Source organism: Phyllopteryx taeniolatus, chromosome 4, assembly GCF_024500385.1.
Source record: "Phyllopteryx taeniolatus isolate TA_2022b chromosome 4, UOR_Ptae_1.2, whole genome shotgun sequence".
Taxonomy (NCBI): Eukaryota; Metazoa; Chordata; class Actinopteri; order Syngnathiformes; family Syngnathidae; genus Phyllopteryx; species Phyllopteryx taeniolatus.
Genome location: NC_084505.1, coordinates 18,714,797 through 18,732,683, shown reverse-complemented (window position 1 = coordinate 18,732,683; position 17,887 = coordinate 18,714,797). Strand labels below are relative to the sequence as shown.

General features: G+C 40.0%; 1 protein-coding gene across 1 annotated transcript in view; it reads left to right on the top strand.

Annotated features, from left to right (window-relative positions):
* The window catches only part of npepps (aminopeptidase puromycin sensitive), a 38,972-nt gene that overhangs the window by 2,352 nt on the left and 18,733 nt on the right, over positions 1–17,887 (top strand). The window contains exons 2-14 of the mRNA XM_061770231.1: positions 1,122–1,206; positions 1,304–1,381; positions 4,749–4,870; positions 5,400–5,507; positions 8,721–8,921; positions 11,728–11,824; positions 11,910–11,943; positions 15,024–15,138; positions 15,220–15,384; positions 16,645–16,749; positions 16,832–16,892; positions 17,478–17,587; positions 17,669–17,732. Coding sequence (XP_061626215.1) covers positions 1,122–1,206; positions 1,304–1,381; positions 4,749–4,870; positions 5,400–5,507; positions 8,721–8,921; positions 11,728–11,824; positions 11,910–11,943; positions 15,024–15,138; positions 15,220–15,384; positions 16,645–16,749; positions 16,832–16,892; positions 17,478–17,587; positions 17,669–17,732 — 1,345 coding nt within the window. The remainder of the gene's footprint in view (positions 1–1,121; positions 1,207–1,303; positions 1,382–4,748; positions 4,871–5,399; positions 5,508–8,720; positions 8,922–11,727; positions 11,825–11,909; positions 11,944–15,023; positions 15,139–15,219; positions 15,385–16,644; positions 16,750–16,831; positions 16,893–17,477; positions 17,588–17,668; positions 17,733–17,887) is intronic.

The following is a 17,887-nucleotide window of genomic DNA, read 5'->3' as shown; positions in this document are numbered from 1 at the left end:
AAAAAAAAAAAAGATTCGCCTCAAGGCCTCGTGAAACAGAAAATTATTTTTCAAAAATGGCATTACCTATACTGTATGAAAAATGGGAGTAAATAGAGAGGGAATTCACAGCTGTCGAGTTCTTCGCAGTCTGCGACCACAACTGACCTGTGGTCAAGCAGAACAATGGAGCCATACACCACTATATTGAGGGGCATTTTCAAATGAAAAGTCCGTCCTTGAAGCATAACGTGTAGTTGTTCACATAGCCTGGCAGGAACTGGAGACACACCTAGCTGCTCATTGGCATATCGGCTGGGACTGTGGCGCCGCTGCCATGTCACCAACTGTCAACATCAACATCAGCGCTCACTGTGAACGCAGCAGGAAGTGTGCTGCTTGGAATGACACCCATTGATTTTGTGTGTGTGTTTTGTACTCGCTTGTTAACAGATTTACAGTGAACATGAGTTTAGCGTGGGGTTCCAGAACCAGAGCACATAAGGGTAAAAACAATGGACTGGTCGCCAGTCAATGGTAGGACATACTGTACCTGTAACCGAGTCAACGCAGGCGAGCGAATACTTTTTCCAATAAAGTCTATAGCTAGACAAACAATCATAGATTTGTCACCAGCCATTGCGAGCATGTATAGACCTGGCAGGAATGGGAAAAGAGTTCCCAGGCATGTTATTAAGATATTTGGGAGCTCTTTGAAATTGTGAAAAAAAATGCCTAACATATCTCCTTTAGGGTAAGACTGAGTGGCCGGAGCGTCAGGCAGGATGAGATGTTCACAGGCAGAACTGACAGATTCAATATGGCGGAGGCACTGACGTATCACTGCCAATGGCCAACACGCTCGTTCGTAAATTCATAGAAAATGAAGCGGGCTCTGCCTCTCTGAACAATGCACTCTCAGAGCGGAATGAGAGCGTCAGAATGAATTTCCGAACGTACCGTGAAAGACACATTTTCTGATGTCGGGGCTCGTCGCTGACAAAGTGGTTAACTTTCCAACTATTTTCACACTTGATAGGTGGGAAAGCTCTCAAGACACAACTGTTTGTATTAAAGAGTCCCTTTTTGAGCACGTCCCCTTTAAAAAGTGTGAACGTTGTATCCATTTCTTGCATGTGCAGGTGACACAAGCCACCAATCAGATTGTGATGAACTGCGCCGACATCGACATCATCACAGCCTCCTTTGCGCCTCAGGGAGGAGACGGTGAGTTTCATTTGTACTTTCCCTCATTCATCATCCTACTTCATCAGATAGAACATGAAATGCTCAATGTTTTAAGAAAAACAAAATATTTTTTTAGAAATTGACGCCACAGGATTCAACTATCAAAATGAGGACGAGAAGGTGACCTTGTCCTTTCCCTGCGCTCTGAAGAAAGGTGAGAAAATGAGGGTTGCAAAATTCAGAGAATTTTCAAAGTTGGTAACTTTAGATGGGAATTATAGGTAATATAATGTTAATGTTTTCAAACTTGAAGGTTTGCTCTGATTATAATTTAAATCTAGTTTGTGGAAATACATTTAGCATTATCCAGACTAAAGCAAGCAGATTTCAAGCAAGAACAGCTGAATATGCAGAGCCCATTGCCTGCAGAAACCTTGAGAAGATTGAGGGAAGTTGTTTTCTTTTTTTAATGTTCATGAAAATGGATGGATGGATGTGTTGAACAGGACTCTTTTTGGGCGGGAGGGGCTATTTTTAGTTAAGATTTTTGTTGGGGCTTTGTTTGTATTTATTCTTGAAGTGTGCATTTTTGTTAATTTCTGAGTGGGTTGCGTTGAGGGAATGAGAACATAAATTGTATTAAACAAAAGCTTCAACGTTGATTTAAATATATTATTGAATGTTGATTTGAATATTAAATTGAAATATTATGAAATCAACATTCATGCTTTTGTTCAATGCAGTTTATTTTTTCAATAAAATATTTAAAACTTTAAAGTTTTGCTTACTAAATTATTCTGTTTAAATTTCATGCTTTTTAATTGTACTAGTTTGCATGGATGTCAGCTTATAACAAAATATATGTATTCATTTTTGAATAGGGTACCTTTCCATTACATTTCCCTTAATTCCCAGTTAATCCCCATAAATTCCTGTGAAAAGTTTCCATTTTGGAATGTTTCCCAAAACCCTAGATTCTCACAATGATGTCTTTATTTTCAACAACAACAACAACAACAAAAAAACACACAAGACACCATTGCAACTTGCGAGCCAACATTCTATGGCGTGATTGGTACCCTGCCCGTTTCTAGAAAAAACATTGTAAAATGCACAAAAGTATAAATAAATAAATATTATTTTTTTTAAGATTGACAAAGCCTAAAAGATCAGTCTTTTTTTCTTTTTTTTCCCCTCCCCAACTTGGTTGCAATTCAACACGAAAATGAAATATTAAAAAAGAAAAAACTTGAATCGTCATGTTTGCATTGTCAAAAGAGTTAGGTTTAAGTTTTGTCATTGTTCTTAAAGTGTATGAGTTCATGGACACGTTATACAAACACCCAACAAAAGCGGTTTCTCCTTTATTTGTGTGCCTTCAGCAATCTTTCTGACTATTGTTCCGTTTCACAATCATGGAGTCCGTGGTGAGCCCCAACTTGCTGTGGACCACACAGCAGGATTTGCCATATAGGGCTGAAATGATTCATCAAATAACTCCAACAATTCGATTACAAAAATGTGTGTGTAAAAGACAGAATGTCCAAAGTTTGTGATCATTTCACACTTCAAAAAGAAAAGATCAAGTATAATGTGTCTACCAGAGATGCCAAGTGTTCCGGTTTGGTATTTTGTTATGGGCAGTTGCCACGTGTTCCGTTGTTATGGGCAAGTCGAAAATAGTCCGCAATCTGGAGAGGACGAGATGACGCGCGGAAAGGGTTTGCCAGCGAGCGAGTGGCTTTCACGCGCTTGGCCTCTAAGTACTACGGCAAGTGATTGGCAGACAATAAGATTTGGACTCTACCAACCAATTACGATGTTTACTGATGACGTCAACGCGCTTTCCTCTCTGTGTGTGTGTGTGTGTGTGTGTGTGTTGGGGGGTGGGGGGTGGGGGGGGGGGGGGGCACTGTGCCGTTGCTGCGGCTGGCGAGCTACTAGTGTGGCTAAAAGCCACTAATCATCGCCTCCATGCTTGATAAAACTGTTTCAAAGGTTGTTTGTTATCAAGAGGAAAATACAGTGGGGCAAAAAAGTATTTCGTCAGCCACCAATTGTGCAAGTTCTCCCACTTAAAAAGACGAGAGAGGCCTGTAATTTTTACCATTGGTATACCTCACCTATGACAGACAAAATGAGGAAGAAAAAAAAATCCCCCAAAATCACATGGTCTGATTTTTAAAGAATTTATTAGCAAATTATGATGGAAAATAAGTATTCGGTCAATAACAAATGTTTATCTCAAAATTTTATATACCGTTTGTTGGCAATGACAGAGGTCAAACGTTTTCTGTAAGTCTTCACAAGGTTTTCACACACTGTTGCTGGTATTTTGGCCCATACCTCCATGCAGATCTCCTCTATAGCAGTGATGTTTCGGGCAACACAGACTTTCAACTCCCTCCAAAGATGTTCTATGGGGTTGAGATCTGGAGACTGACTAGGCCACTCTAGGACCTTGAAATGCTTCTTAAGAAGCCCTCCTTCGTTGCCCGTTGTTTGGGATCATTGTCGTGCTGAAAGACCCAGCCACGTTTCATTTCCAATGCCCTTGCTGATGGAAGGAGGTTTTCACTCAAAATCTCACGATACATGGCCCCATTCATTCTTTCTTTTACACGGAGCAGTCGTTATGGTCCCTTTGCAAAAAAACAGCCCCAAAGCATGATGTTTCCACCACCATGCTTCACAGTAGGTATGGTGTTCTTTGGATGCAACTCTGCATTCTTTCTCCTCCAAACACGACAGGATGAGTTTTAACCAAAAAGTTCTGTTTTGGTTTCATCTGACCATATGACATTCTCCCAATCCTCTTCTGGATCATCCAGATGCTCTCTAGCAAACTTCAAACGAGCCTGGACACGTACTGGTTTAACCAGGGGTACACGTCTGGCACTGCAGTCCCTGGGCGCGTAGTGTGTTACTGATGGTCCCAGCTCTCTGTGGTTATGGGATTTTTGCTCACCGTTCTTGTGATCATTTTGAGCTCACGGGGTGAGATCTTGCGTGGAGCCCCAGATTGAGGGAGATTATCAGTGGTCTTGTATGTCTTCCATTTTCTCATAATTGCTCCCACAGTTGATTTCTTCATACCAAGCTGCTTACCGATTGCAGATTCAGTCTTCCCAGCCTGGTGCAGGTCTACAATTTTTTTCCTGGTGTCCTTTGACAGCTCTTTGGTCTTGGCCATAGTGGAGTTTGGAGTGTGACTGAAGTTGTGGACAGGTGTCTTTTATCCTGATAAATTCAAACAGGTGTCATTAACACAGGTAACGAGTGGAGGAGAGAGGAGCCTCTTAAAGAAGAAGTTACAGGTCTGTGAGAGCCAGAAATCTTGCTTGTTTGTAGGTAACCAAATACTTATTTCCCACCACAATTTGCTAATAAATTCTGTCATAGGTGAGGTATACCTATGATGAAAATTACAGGCCTCTCTCATATTTTTAAGTGGGATAACTTGCACAATTGGTGGCTGACTAAATACTTTTTTGCCCCACTGTAAAGCAAATCCCAAACGGTTACAAAAACAAAAAGCAAAACTTGTTTTCAATAATGTAATTGTTTCCTTTTTGTATAAGGTTCTGGTGTGTTGAAGATCAAGTTTGCGGGGGAGCTGAATGACAAAATGAAAGGCTTCTACAGAAGTAAATACACCAGCACCACGGGAGAGACTTGCTATGCAGCCGTCACACAATTTGAGGTAAGATGGTAATGCAGGACGGACATGAGACGTCAGAAAGATGTCCACTATAAAAAGACACATTATGCTTTTTTTTTTCTTGACTCTGACATGAAATCAGACTAAACCTTTCCTGTTTAAATTATTTCTATTTGCTAAATGCAAGAATAGTGAGAGAAGGATATATATATATATATATATATATATAAATAAAAGACCATACTAAAAACATGCAAAAAAATATTGGCACCCCACGGGTGCCAATATTTTTTAGCATTACTGTACATATATATATTGATACTACTTATATTTTGTAAAGGTCAATTGTTTGTATATGTTTTTGAACTGGTTGATGCTTGGACATTGTTTTAGCGCCACAGTCTGTTTCATAGTGTCACTCCATTTTTTTATACCGCTTATCATCTATAGGGTTTTCTGTAAATGTCTTGGTAATAAGTGATTCCTTGCTTTGTAAAGAAGTTGTGCTGTTTTAAATTCCACAGTATCATTAAATATCATGTATGTCTTCTGTTTGTCCCACACTCCGCAGGCCACGGATGCCCGCCGAGCATTTCCCTGTTGGGACGAGCCGGCCATCAAAGCCACCTTTGACATCACGCTGATCGTCCCTAAGGACTGTGTCGCCTTGTCAAACATGGTACATGTCACACGGGTCTTGACGAAGAACCCACACCCCTTGCCCCCTCACACGGAGACAACCATTTCACAATTAAAATGTTTGAAACTGTACTGTTAGGCCTTTGATGTTATAACGTTTTTTTTCTTACATTGGATATCATTAGATTGTGTACAAAGGTTGTTAAAATGCAGACTAATGAAGGAGAGGTCTTTAAAGATGGGTAAAATGATATTTGCTGGTGCATTGGATTCTCGTTCCATACCCACCCATGATGGGTGGAAAATCCCCAAGAGAGACCATAATTTTTCACCTTTTTTTTTTTACCTCTCCTATGTGCTTTAACACACTTAACATATTACAACACACTTTAAGAATGCCTGCTTCAAGCTGTTTGTCGCCAGTCGAAGTTTACTGTAAAACTGACACACAAAACAAACAAGAATTACCGTAATTTCTCGTGTATAATGTGCATTTTTTCGCCCCTACAAATTGTCAAAAATCAATAGTGCGCCTTATACATAGGTATAGGGGAAAATGGAAAAAAAACCTTTCACATTTTATTAATGTATGCTGCCATGTAGAGGTTATGAAAAAGTTGTACAATTTCATTATAATATGCCACCGCCACCTAGAGGTTATGAAAATGGTGTAGCCTACACTTTCATTCCAATATGATGGGTATATATGACTGCATATACAGTATGTACAATTGTGCTCACAAGTTTACATACCCAGGCAGAATTTGTGAAATATAGTTTTTTTTTAAATATAACTGATGACTGAATAACAACCATCAGTAATTTCTTTATGGTTATGTTTTGTTTAATGATAATGCTTTTCTGAGATACTTTACAGTTTAATTTGAATCACATTAAAATTAAATGTGTTTTGCCTGGTCCTTCATGCTTTCTTTAAAGAATTGTACACGTTACAAATTTTGCCTGGGTAATCAAACATGAGCACAACTAACAAAATAAAGATAGTACTTCATGTTTTGATCATATAGGTAGAAGCAAAATCATTCATTCTAAAAATGCATTATACATAGATTGAAGGGTTTTCCAGAATTTGAAGTCAACTTTGGGGGTTCGTATTATACAACCCCAATTCCAATGAAGTTGGGACGTTGTGTTAAACATAAATCAAAACAGAATACAATGATTTGCAAATCATGTGCAACCTATATTTAATTGAATACACTACAAAGACAAGATATTTAATGTTCAAACTGCTAAACTTTGTTTTTAGCAAATAATCATTCACTTAGAAATTTATGGCTGCAACACATTCCAAAAAAGCTGGGGCAGGGTCATGTTTACCACTGTGTTACAGCACCTTTGCTTTTAACAACATTCAATAAACGTTTTGGAACTGAGGACACGAATTGTTGAAGCTTTGTAGGTGGAATTCGTTCCCATTCTTGCTTGATGTACAGCTTCAGCTGTTTAACAGTCCGGAGTCTCCGTTGTCGTATTTTACGCTTCATAATGCACCACACATTTTCAATGGGAGACAAGCAGGCCAGTCTCGTACCCAAACTCTTTTACTTCAAAGCCACGCTGTTGTAACACGTGCAGAATGTGGTTTGGCATTGTTTGCTGAAATAAGCAGGAGCGTCCATGAAAAAGACTTTGCTTGGATGGCAGCATATGTTTCTCCAAAACCTGTATGTACCTTTCAGCATTAATGGTGCCTTCACAGATGTGTAAGTTACCCATACCATTGGCACTAACACATTGGCACTAACACAGCCCCATACCATCACAGATGCTGGCTTTTTAACTTTGCGTCCATAACAGTCCGGATGGTTCTTTTCCTCTTTGGCCCAGAGGACATGACCTCCACAATTTCCCAAAACAATTTGAAATGTGGACTCGTTGGACCACAGAACACTTTTCATCAGTCCATCTTCGATGAACTCGGGCCCAGAGAAGCCAGCGGCGTTTCTGGGTGTTGTTGATAAATGGCTTTTGCTTTGCATAGTAGATTTTCAATTGCACTTACGGATGTAGCGCCGAACTGTATTTACTGACATTGGTTTTCTGCAGTGTTCCTGAGCCCATGTGGTGATATCCTTTACACATTGATGTCGGTTTTTGATGCAGTCCCGCCTGAGGGATCGAAGGTCACGGGCATTCAATGTTGGTTTTCGGCCTTGCCGCTTACATGCAGTGATTTCTCCAGATTCTCTGAACCTTTCAATGATGATATGATATGGACCGTAGATGATGAAATCCCTAAATTCCTTGCAATTGTACGTTGAGGAACACTGTCCTTAAACTGTTCGACTATTTTCTCACGCACTTGTTCACAAAGAGGTGAACCTCGCCCCATCTTTGCTTGTGAATGACTGAGCAATTCAGGAAAGCTCCTTTTTATACCCAATCATGGCACCCACCTGTTAGCCTGTTGACCTGTGGGAGGTTTTTTGGAACGTGTTGCAGCCATAAAATTCTAAGTTAATGATTATTTGCTAAAAACAATAAATTTGATCAGTTTGAACAGTAAATATATTGTCTTTGTAGTGTATTCAATTAAATATAGGTTGAACATAATTTGCAAATCATTGTATTCTATTATGTTTAACACAACGTCCCAACTTCATTGGATTTGGGGTTGTACATGGGTGCGCATTATACACAGGGAATTACGGTATAACCACACCATATACAGTATTAACAGAAGTCTTCAAATGTAATATGTAATGCGAAAGTGATAGATGGGCTAATGGAAATTAGTATCGATGTCACGTGAATTCTAAACTTTCAAGCAACTGTTACTTTAACCACTACATGGAGCAGCATCACATACAACAAAGAATTAAACATATATTATAAACACTAAAATGTTAAACCAAACCATAACAGTGCAGCAGGGGACCTTCTCTGCCCCTTCTTACATTTGATTAAAATGCATGTCTTTAAGTAGAGCTCAGTGCTGCCTGGCCTGTTGTAGCACCACATGGTATGGGACTGAAGGTGTGCAACTCTGAATTTGGACTTGCTTGTAAACAGTAGTGTAAAATCCATTTTAAAAAATGTGCAATATAGAAGCTGCGCAAAGATGAACCGCTATATAGCAGAGGTTCACTCTATGTCGTCATTCTATTTACATGGCTGACCCAGCGCTTGGTGGAAATGTGAAAATGTTCAACTTCCTGTCCATGTCTTTGAGGCCGTTGTTTCGAAATCATCCATCTTCTCGTCCACGTTTTCTCTACTTTGCCTCCAGAACGTCGTCGAGCGCCAGCCGTACCCGAGCGACGAGGACCTAGTGGAGATCAAGTTTGGCACAACGCCCGTCATGTCCACGTACCTAGTGGCGTTTGTCATCGGCGAGTTTGACTTTGTGGAGAGTCAGTCGTCAGATGGTGTGCTGGTGCGCGTCTATACACCAGTGGGAAAGGCAGAGCAGGGCCGCTTTGCACTGGAGGTAAGCCCGTCCTCTGATGGCCGACGTGATATGGCCTTAAAATAGAATCTCCCATGTTTTCCCCCCTAAGCTTATGCAACCCCAATTCCAATGAAGTTGGGACGTTGTGTTAAACATAAATCAAAACAGAATACAATGATTTGCAAATCATGTTTGACCTATATTTAATTGAATACACTACAAAGACAAGATATTTAATGTTCAAACCGATAAACTTGATTGTTTTTAGTAAATAATCATTAACTTAGAATAACATTAATTTTATGGTTGCAACACGTTCCAAAAACGCTATGACAGGGTCATGTCTACCATTGTCTTTTCTTTTAACAACATTCAATAAACGTTTTGGGAACTGAGGACAATAATTGTTGAAGCTTTGTAGGTGGAATTTTTCCCCATTCTTGCTTGATGTACAGCTTCAGCTGTTCACAAAGAGGTGAACCTCGCCCCATCTTTGCTTGCGAATGACTGAGCAATTCTGGGAAGCTCGTTTTGTACCCACATGGCACTCACCTGTTCACCTGTGGGAACAGGTGTTTGATGAGCATTCCTCAACGTTCTCAGTCTTTTTTGCCACCTGTCCCAGCTTTTTGGGAACGTGTTGCAGCCATAAAATTCTACGGTATTGATTATTTGCTAAAAACAATAAAGTTTGTCGGTTTGAACATTAAATATCTTGAACATGATTTGCAAATCATTGTATTCTGTTTTTATTTGTTTAACACAACGTCCCAACTTCATTAGAATTGGGGTTGTAAAAAAAGCAAATGACAAAACAAGTTTTGCATTTTGTTTTTAAGCCCCTTCTGTATTGTGCTTTATTTCTCCTAACACCAAGCAAACTTTAAAATGGTGTTTTACAGCAAGTTTTTTCTTTACTCAACTTGCATCAACTTCAACAGTATAATAATAGCGCCAGCTCTCTCGTAAACAAACCCTTCCATGCCATTTGACCAACGCAGAAACATCCATCCATTTTCTGAGCCGCTTCTCCTCACTAGGGTCGCGGGCGTGCTGGAGCCTATCCCAGCTGTCATCGGGCAGGAGGCGGGGTACACCCTAAACTGGTTGCCAGCCAATCGCAGGTCACCAACGCAGAGACATTGTAAAAAACAGGGGAAATGACTTGAATGGTGATTGGTACTGACAGCAACGATTGACTTCCAAATAACAATCGAAGCATTGCATTACTGTACTATAACCAAATAATAGTCCAAAAAATGTAAAATCCAATTTAACTATTTGAAAACTGTCTAATGAACCAGAAAGACAATAGTTTTTTTTAATTTTAACTTTGCTTACTTTAACCATGATCCCTCGGTAGGTTGGTTTTGCGCCCGTCTGTGCTGTAAATCCTCGCTGCCTTGGACCAACTGCCGCCTTTCAAGCTAGCCGGCTGGCTACCTAGCCTGCTGGCTACCGAGCTGGCTCTTGTCATCTCTCACGCTGTGTTGGATAAACTTTTTTTCCCATTCATTCAGTCGCGGTTGCTGTCCACCTTGGCGATGGCTCCTTTTCGGCTTTGGTTTTGTTGCTGCCATGAATATGCGTGCAGCTCCACAGAGATCTCGGTGGAGGTCTAGACTGTAGCTACACCAAAACTACAACTGCATACATGCACAAAAACTTTGCGCAGTAGGTCCAAATGGCGTCGGCCATAAACCAAGGATAAAAATCATAAAATATGTTTTTTTGCGGAAATTCAGCGTGACGGTATTGCAGATTTTGTCAGAATAACGTAAGTAGTATGTTATTCTTTTATTTGTTGCAAGTTCCATCCATCCATCCATCCATCCATTTTCCTCCGCTTATCCGAGGTCGGGTCGCGGGGGCAGCAGCCTCAGCAGGGAAGCCCAGACTTCCCTCTCCCCAGCCACTTCCTCCAGCTCTTCCGAGGGGATCCCGAGGCGTTCCCTGGTCACCCGAGAGACATAGTCTCTCCAGCGTGTCCTGGGTAGTCCCCTGGGTCTCCTCCCGGTGGGACGTGCCCGGAACACCTCACCAGGGAGGCTTCCGGGAGGCATCCTAATCAGATGCCTGAGCCCTCTGGCTCCTCTCAATGCGGAGGAGCAGCGGCTCTACTCTGAGATCCTCCCGGATGACTGAGCTTCTCACCCTATCTCTACGGGAGAGCCCGGACACCCTGGGAAACTAATTTCGGCTGCTTGTATCCGGGATCTTGTTCTTTCGGTCACGACCCACAGCTCGTGACTATAGGTGAGGGTAGGGTTGCGAGTTGAATCAGAAAATTCTGATTCGGTATTAATTTTTTTCGGCGGACTCGAATGCCAGGTTGAGTTGCCACCCATTCATGAAGCGCCCTCACAGTTCTGAGGTTTGGAGTTCAAATCCGGGCTTGGGCCTTCCTGTGTGGAGTTTGCATGTTCTCCCTCTGCTTGTGTGCGCGTTTTCTCCAGGTACTCCAGCTTCCTCCCACATTCCAAAAACATGCTTCTTAGGTAAAGTCAACCTTATACGTCATATGCAAAACAATGTGAAAATGATTCTGCTCATGTTGTTTGTTTCATCGAAAGAATTACGTTCAGTAGTTGCAAAATATCTTGGGTTGGAAAAGTCGCTAAATATAGCAACGTTGCTCGTTTGGCAACCCTGGACTGTGCTTTTGTAAACTAGCTCCCCTATTTACAGCAGTATTTTTAGTGTAAGCAGTACACGCCTGCGGGGAGTTGCTTTGGTCCTGACGAATGAACTTGATTCAATCAATTAAACTAATGACTCATCCAACCCTACCTGTCACATGGAAGTTATGGAAACACCTAATTTGAATATTTCTGTGTGTGTTCAGGTAGCAACAAAGACGTTACCTTTCTACAAAGACTACTTCAGTGTTCCTTATCCTTTGCCTAAGATTGATCTCATTGCTATCGCCGACTTTGCTGCTGGTGAGTGGTCCTCTCCTGGACGTTCTGCAAGCACCCACGCCTTTATTAATAATTAAATTTCAATGTACTTTTTTCCTGCCTTCAGGTGCCATGGAAAACTGGGGCCTTGTTACTTACAGGTATCTAAACGTTCCTGCTGTTGGGCTCCAATTTGTAAAAAAAAAAAAAAAAAAAAAGACATAGTTTGGAACCATGCGACCAAAATGTCATCCGATCCTATATAAATGCAACAAATGTGATATTTGGCAGAGACATGCGTTTACATTGTTGACATTTATCTGGATCAGATCAAGCTTAGATGCTGCAGTTAGTCCCTTATACCCTAAAAAGTTAATAATTTCAATAGACCTTGTGTGTTTATGCCCCCTTTGTATCTTGCTGTGGCGTGTTAGCTATTTTTTTTAATTCTAGAACCAGAAGTTAATGTATCATCCCGACAGATGACCTATCTAGTTTTCATTACATCGTGCAAGTCGGCTCACGTGTTTGCTCAATAGGGAGGGATAAGCTGCAATGTCAAAACTAAACTCTTGATTGCATCACAGACACAATATTAAATACATTATTCAGGAGTTACGGGAACTCAACATAGTTAGTATAATAGTTAATTAGACGTATAGCGTAGGGCTGCACGATAATGGGGGGGGGGGGGTGGAATGCCTTTTTTTTTTTTTTTTTTTTAATCTGTGAAATAATACAGGATCAGTGTTGGGAAAATGTTACTGACGGGCTATTACCCTCAAGATACTGACATTTTATTTTCCCATTGTTGCCACGTGTTGAGTCCAGACTAGTAGCCAACTGCAGTATTCCCCCTACAAACCCAAAATCATAAACTTGTTGTTTCAATGTTTTTTTTGTTTTTTGTTTTTTTAACGGGGAATTAAAACAAAAGCAGAACTTTTGTCTTTAATGAACAAACAAAAACACGGAACACAGTGTGACAGCAACAATGGTGAAAGGACATTGATAACTGCATTCCTAGCAGCTCTGGCTGACTATGTTAAAAAAATATTGTATCTTATCTACTGTATTACAAAACAAAATTAATTCCATATTATGACAGTGTGATCAGTCTAATCAAGTTTGAGCAACAAAATAAGCTAATTAATGCACGTCTGGAGAGCCATTCATCCATTTGCCATACCGCTTATACTCACTCGGGTCGCGTGCAGGCTGGAGCCTATCCCAGCTATCTTCGGGTGAGAGGCGGGGTACACCCTGAACTGGTCGCCAGCCAATCGCAGGGCACAGATAAACAACTATTCACACTCACATTCAGATGTACAGGCAATTTAGAGTCTTCAATTAACCTACCATGCATGTTTTTGGGATGTGGGAGGAAACCGGAGTACTCGGAGAAAACCCACGCTGGCACGGGGAGAACATGCAAACTCCACACAGGCGAGGCTGGGATTTGAACCCCGGTCCTCAGAACTGTGAGGCAAATGTGCTAACCAGTTGCACACCGTGCCGCCGCGTCTGGAGATATAAATGTAAAATAATTCACTCCCTGACAAGACCCCCCCTGTCATCTGAGAATGGGGTCAGGTTAAAAGTATATTATTATTAATAATAAATATTTGTAATATAGGATAAGATAACATTTCTTAGTCCCATAATGGGGAAATTGCCATAATTTCAGCAGAAATAGTGGATATAGTATTAATAAATATATGACATAAATAGCATGCAAGAGAAGACATCTGTACAAGTCCATTCACAAAATATAAATCTAAACTATTGTCCATACATAAACTATCCAATTCAATCTCACTGCAATGTTGTTTGTTTATTTGAAAAATAGTGCTGAGTTTTAATTTTGATGTTTGAGATCTGATTAATCTGATTTAATTGACTTTTTATTTAATGAATTAATTTATTTTTTAACCAAGGTTCAAAACAGAATGAGAAAAGGCGAATTTTGCCGATGGCACGTCCAAATCTCATATGCTCTGGTTCAGGCTGCAACTGCATCTGGCATTACAAGTTATACGTAGTTGGAACACTTTTCTTGATTTCTGGCGTCAACTTTGGGCTTGCGCATTATACTCAAGAGTGTATTATACACGAGACATTACGGTAGGATTAACATGATCTAATTAACCGTGGGGTTTAGATTTGGGGATGTTGTCAATCATTGCCAACTGTGGGCCTGTGAAGCCCTTTGAGACTCTGTTATGATTAAGGTCTAGGCAAATAAAGTTGAACAAACACAACACATGCATTTACATGGCTGGCAACTGGATTAAACTTTGGACCCTGCATAGACCTGGTCAAATGTGATCTGATTGAATTTTACGGCCCTTTTTAAACCACCAAGATGTGGTAAGATGTTTTTAATGAAATTATGAATGAGCCACAACCTGCCAGTCATAAAACCTCCCAGTCTGTATCAAATGTGGTCACACAGGATTAAGTTGTATGCTGGCAATGATGTGGTATTTAACTCTCAGACCTTGTTAGATTTTACTCCCGTTTCATCTGGTTCTTTGCCAATCTTTGCCACCAGACGGTCTGTAATTTTTAAGGTTTTATTTTTTTGCTTTTACTGCACAAACCTTTTAATTAGCATGTGTTCTTGTCATTAATATAACATATACATGATTTTTTTTAATTTAAATTTTTTAACCCTAAGCATTCCATTTTGCTTGCACAATGCGCAGGTTGGAAAACCTCAAAAATGAAATTTGTATATATTCTCAGTCTGACTTTTTTTCTTATTGCTAATAGTACAGTGTTTCTACTTTTCAACTGAAAATGTAATTGTTCTCCATTGTCAACAGAGGATATAGCTCCACTTCTTCAAAATTGTCATTCATTTGTTCCATTGGAGTGAAGTAAGCCATTAAACACCTTTTTCTGAAATGAAAAACATTCCATTGAATCTGTTAGAATTTTTTGTGTTGAGTCTGGAATGAAAACACTTTTCAACAAAAATTGTATGAGTCAAACCAGTAAATAAGGAATTAAAACATTTTTTTTTTCACGGGTTTCAATTGGCCAAAAGTGGCAATGAGAGAACCAAAAGGTACAATTTGGCATACGCAGTATATTAGTGATAAAATCAGACAAATCCCCACCCTTGGGACGTTTCATTGCATTTGCATTAAAACAGCTAAAATGGTTAATTTTCTTTTATATGGCTAGCATATAGCCCAGAGGACTAACTGGAGTATGCATTTGTGTGTTTTTGTAGGGAGACGGCGCTGCTGATCGACCCGAAGAACTCGTGCGCATCTTCAAGGCAGTGGGTGGCGCTGGTGGTGGGTCACGAACTCGCCCATCAGTGGTTCGGAAACTTGGTCACCATGGTAATTGATCAATATTCTCTCCACAAATAGACAAAACATCCTAAATGGCTGCTAACCTAACGCATGTGTGTGTGCGTGTAGGAATGGTGGACGCACTTGTGGCTCAATGAAGGCTTTGCGTCGTGGATCGAGTATCTGTGCGTTGACCATTGCTTCCCAGAGTATGACATCTGGACACAGTTTGTGTCCGCCGACTACACACGTGCTCTGGACCTGGACGCGCTGGACAGTAGCCATCCCATCGAGGTGGGTGGCCATCTAGCTTTTGGACGCCGTGTTAAAGATATGTTTTTTGGGGGCTGTTATCGATTATTAGTCAAGTCCTGCCTGATAATCGATATATCCAGCCGATATTCATTTGCAGCACGAGGAAAAATATTGGCCTCAAAATTTTGAATACAAATTTTGTTTAAATGCATTAGAACATATATTTATTAAATAGCTTTTCATATTTTTTGCATATTGTTAGTTATTTTTTAATCTTGGAATATAGACATCTTTGTTTTAAAATTCTAACAAAAAGTGCAGAAACCTCTGAGACACGACAGCATGTCTTATAAAGTTAAATGAAAACAAACAAAAAAATAGCACTGTCAAGTTTTCTACAGTAGATAGTTTTCCAAAATTTCAATATAACTGAAATGTTAATTTTTCACTTATCTTTGTTTTAAGTTCAAACAAAAACAAAAAGTCCAGGGAGTTCCCAGGGTCAGCTGACTCTCCTATAAAGTTAACTGAAAATGTAAAAAAATAGTTCCCTAAGTTTACCCTGTTTTAAATTGATCTCTTAGTGGCCGTCGGATTTAAAATGATTTAAAAGGCCAATGCCGATATGTGTCAGAATGCTCAATATCAGCGCCGATAATTGGCTCGGACAGTCACTGATCAACAACAAATGTATTTTCTAAGATATTTTAGTTGATTTAGCTGTGCTGAATCCAAATATCACATTGGTTTTGTTCAATCAGGTCAACTTTTTGAACTATGGCCACATGTTTTTGTTTACATATACAGGTATTTTTGTTTTATATCAGGGGTTCTCAACCTGGGGACTCGCCCCCGTAAGGGGTTGTGATTTCCTTGTAAGAAATGAAATACACTAAGAGTCAGAAGGTTACTTTTATCAATGTCTTCTATTCGGTTTACAGTAAGCAAAGGTTGTAACAATTGATTAATAAACTGTTAGAAAACGTTTTTTTTTTTCACAGATGAGAAGTATAAACAAAAATCAACCAGTAATGTCACAAAAATGTAATCGATTTAGTGAGAAAATCTGTTTAAAAAAAAACAAAAAAAAAACAAAAAAAAACTTAGCATAAAAACCTGACCAGGACAAGAGAAACATGTCATTATCAGATTCACCAATGCAAAACTGTCCTAAATCAGTTGGAAAAAACATGGACAACTTACCCCCAAAAATTTTTTGTATCACAGTGAATTAGTCTATCCCTACACCGTGTTTCTTTCCCCATGCTGACCGCCTGTTGTTTCTTCTGCTCTCCTTAGGTGAATGTTGGCCATCCGTCCGAAGTGGATGAAATCTTTGATGCCATCTCCTACAGCAAAGGGGCATCGGTGATCCGAATGTTGCACAACTACATTGGAGACGAGGTGGTCCTGCAGTTTGAAAACATCCAATTTATGTTGTTACGCTTCTACCCAACAAAAACAACTTCTCCCTGCTTCTCTGTAGGACTTCAGGAAAGGAATGAACGCGTATTTGTTGAAGTTCCAACACAAAAATGCCTCGACAGGTAGGATGGTGGCTGCCACATTGTCTTTATGACTTGGTGAAACAGGGTGGCTACTCAAGGTTTCACTCATATATGCTCTGTTCCCAAGTACGGTGAGCCTCTGTTTATCGCAGGATTCCAGACACACCCGCAATATGTAAAAATCTTTGATTTAGAGCCCATAACATTTTTTTTTTTTTTTACTTTTTACATTTTTACCACTCCCACACACTTTAAACACATTTATACTTATTACAAAATACACTTTTTTTTAAAAACAAATGGTAAACATACATTATTTGAACACAGAAAAAAAACCAAATAGGCAATAGTAAAATGTATGCAAAATACTACACAACGTAGTGTACATGGTTGTTCCTTTAAGAGGCGGGGTATTGTGGAGCAGGGCGGCTGGGGCTCAGTTGGTAGAGCAAATCGTCCACTGACCGAGGGGTTGTCTTTTCAAATCCCGGCTTTGACTGTCCGCTGTCAAAGTGTTCTTGGACAAGACATTGAAGCTTAGCTAGCGAGATGGGGGTTAAAAAAATATTACCATATAAACTGCAGTAAGTTGAAACAAACCTTGATATGTTTTTTGTTGTTTAGAGGACCTGTGGGACTGTCTGGAGCAGGCCAGCGGGAAACCCATCGCCACCGTGATGGGCTCGTGGACCAAACAGATGGGCTTCCCAATTATTATAGTGGAACAGGAGCAGGTGATTGTTTCACCTATTAAAAAAAAACAAAAAAAAAAACTCTGAGAGTCTCACTTGTGACTCTTCACTTGTCGTTCAAAGCGCGGCGACAACTGCGTCCTCAACATCTCTCAGAAGAAGTTCTGCGCTAGCGGACCACATAATGGCAAGTGCTTTTGTTTTTTTATTAAGGTCAAGTCACCGGGGGGTTAAAAAAAGCCATAAAAGCTCAGTCTTGTAATTGCCAACACACAAATGCATTTGGAGCACTCCATGTCCTGTTCTAGATCAAAACATGAAGAAAAATAGTTTCTTCTTTAC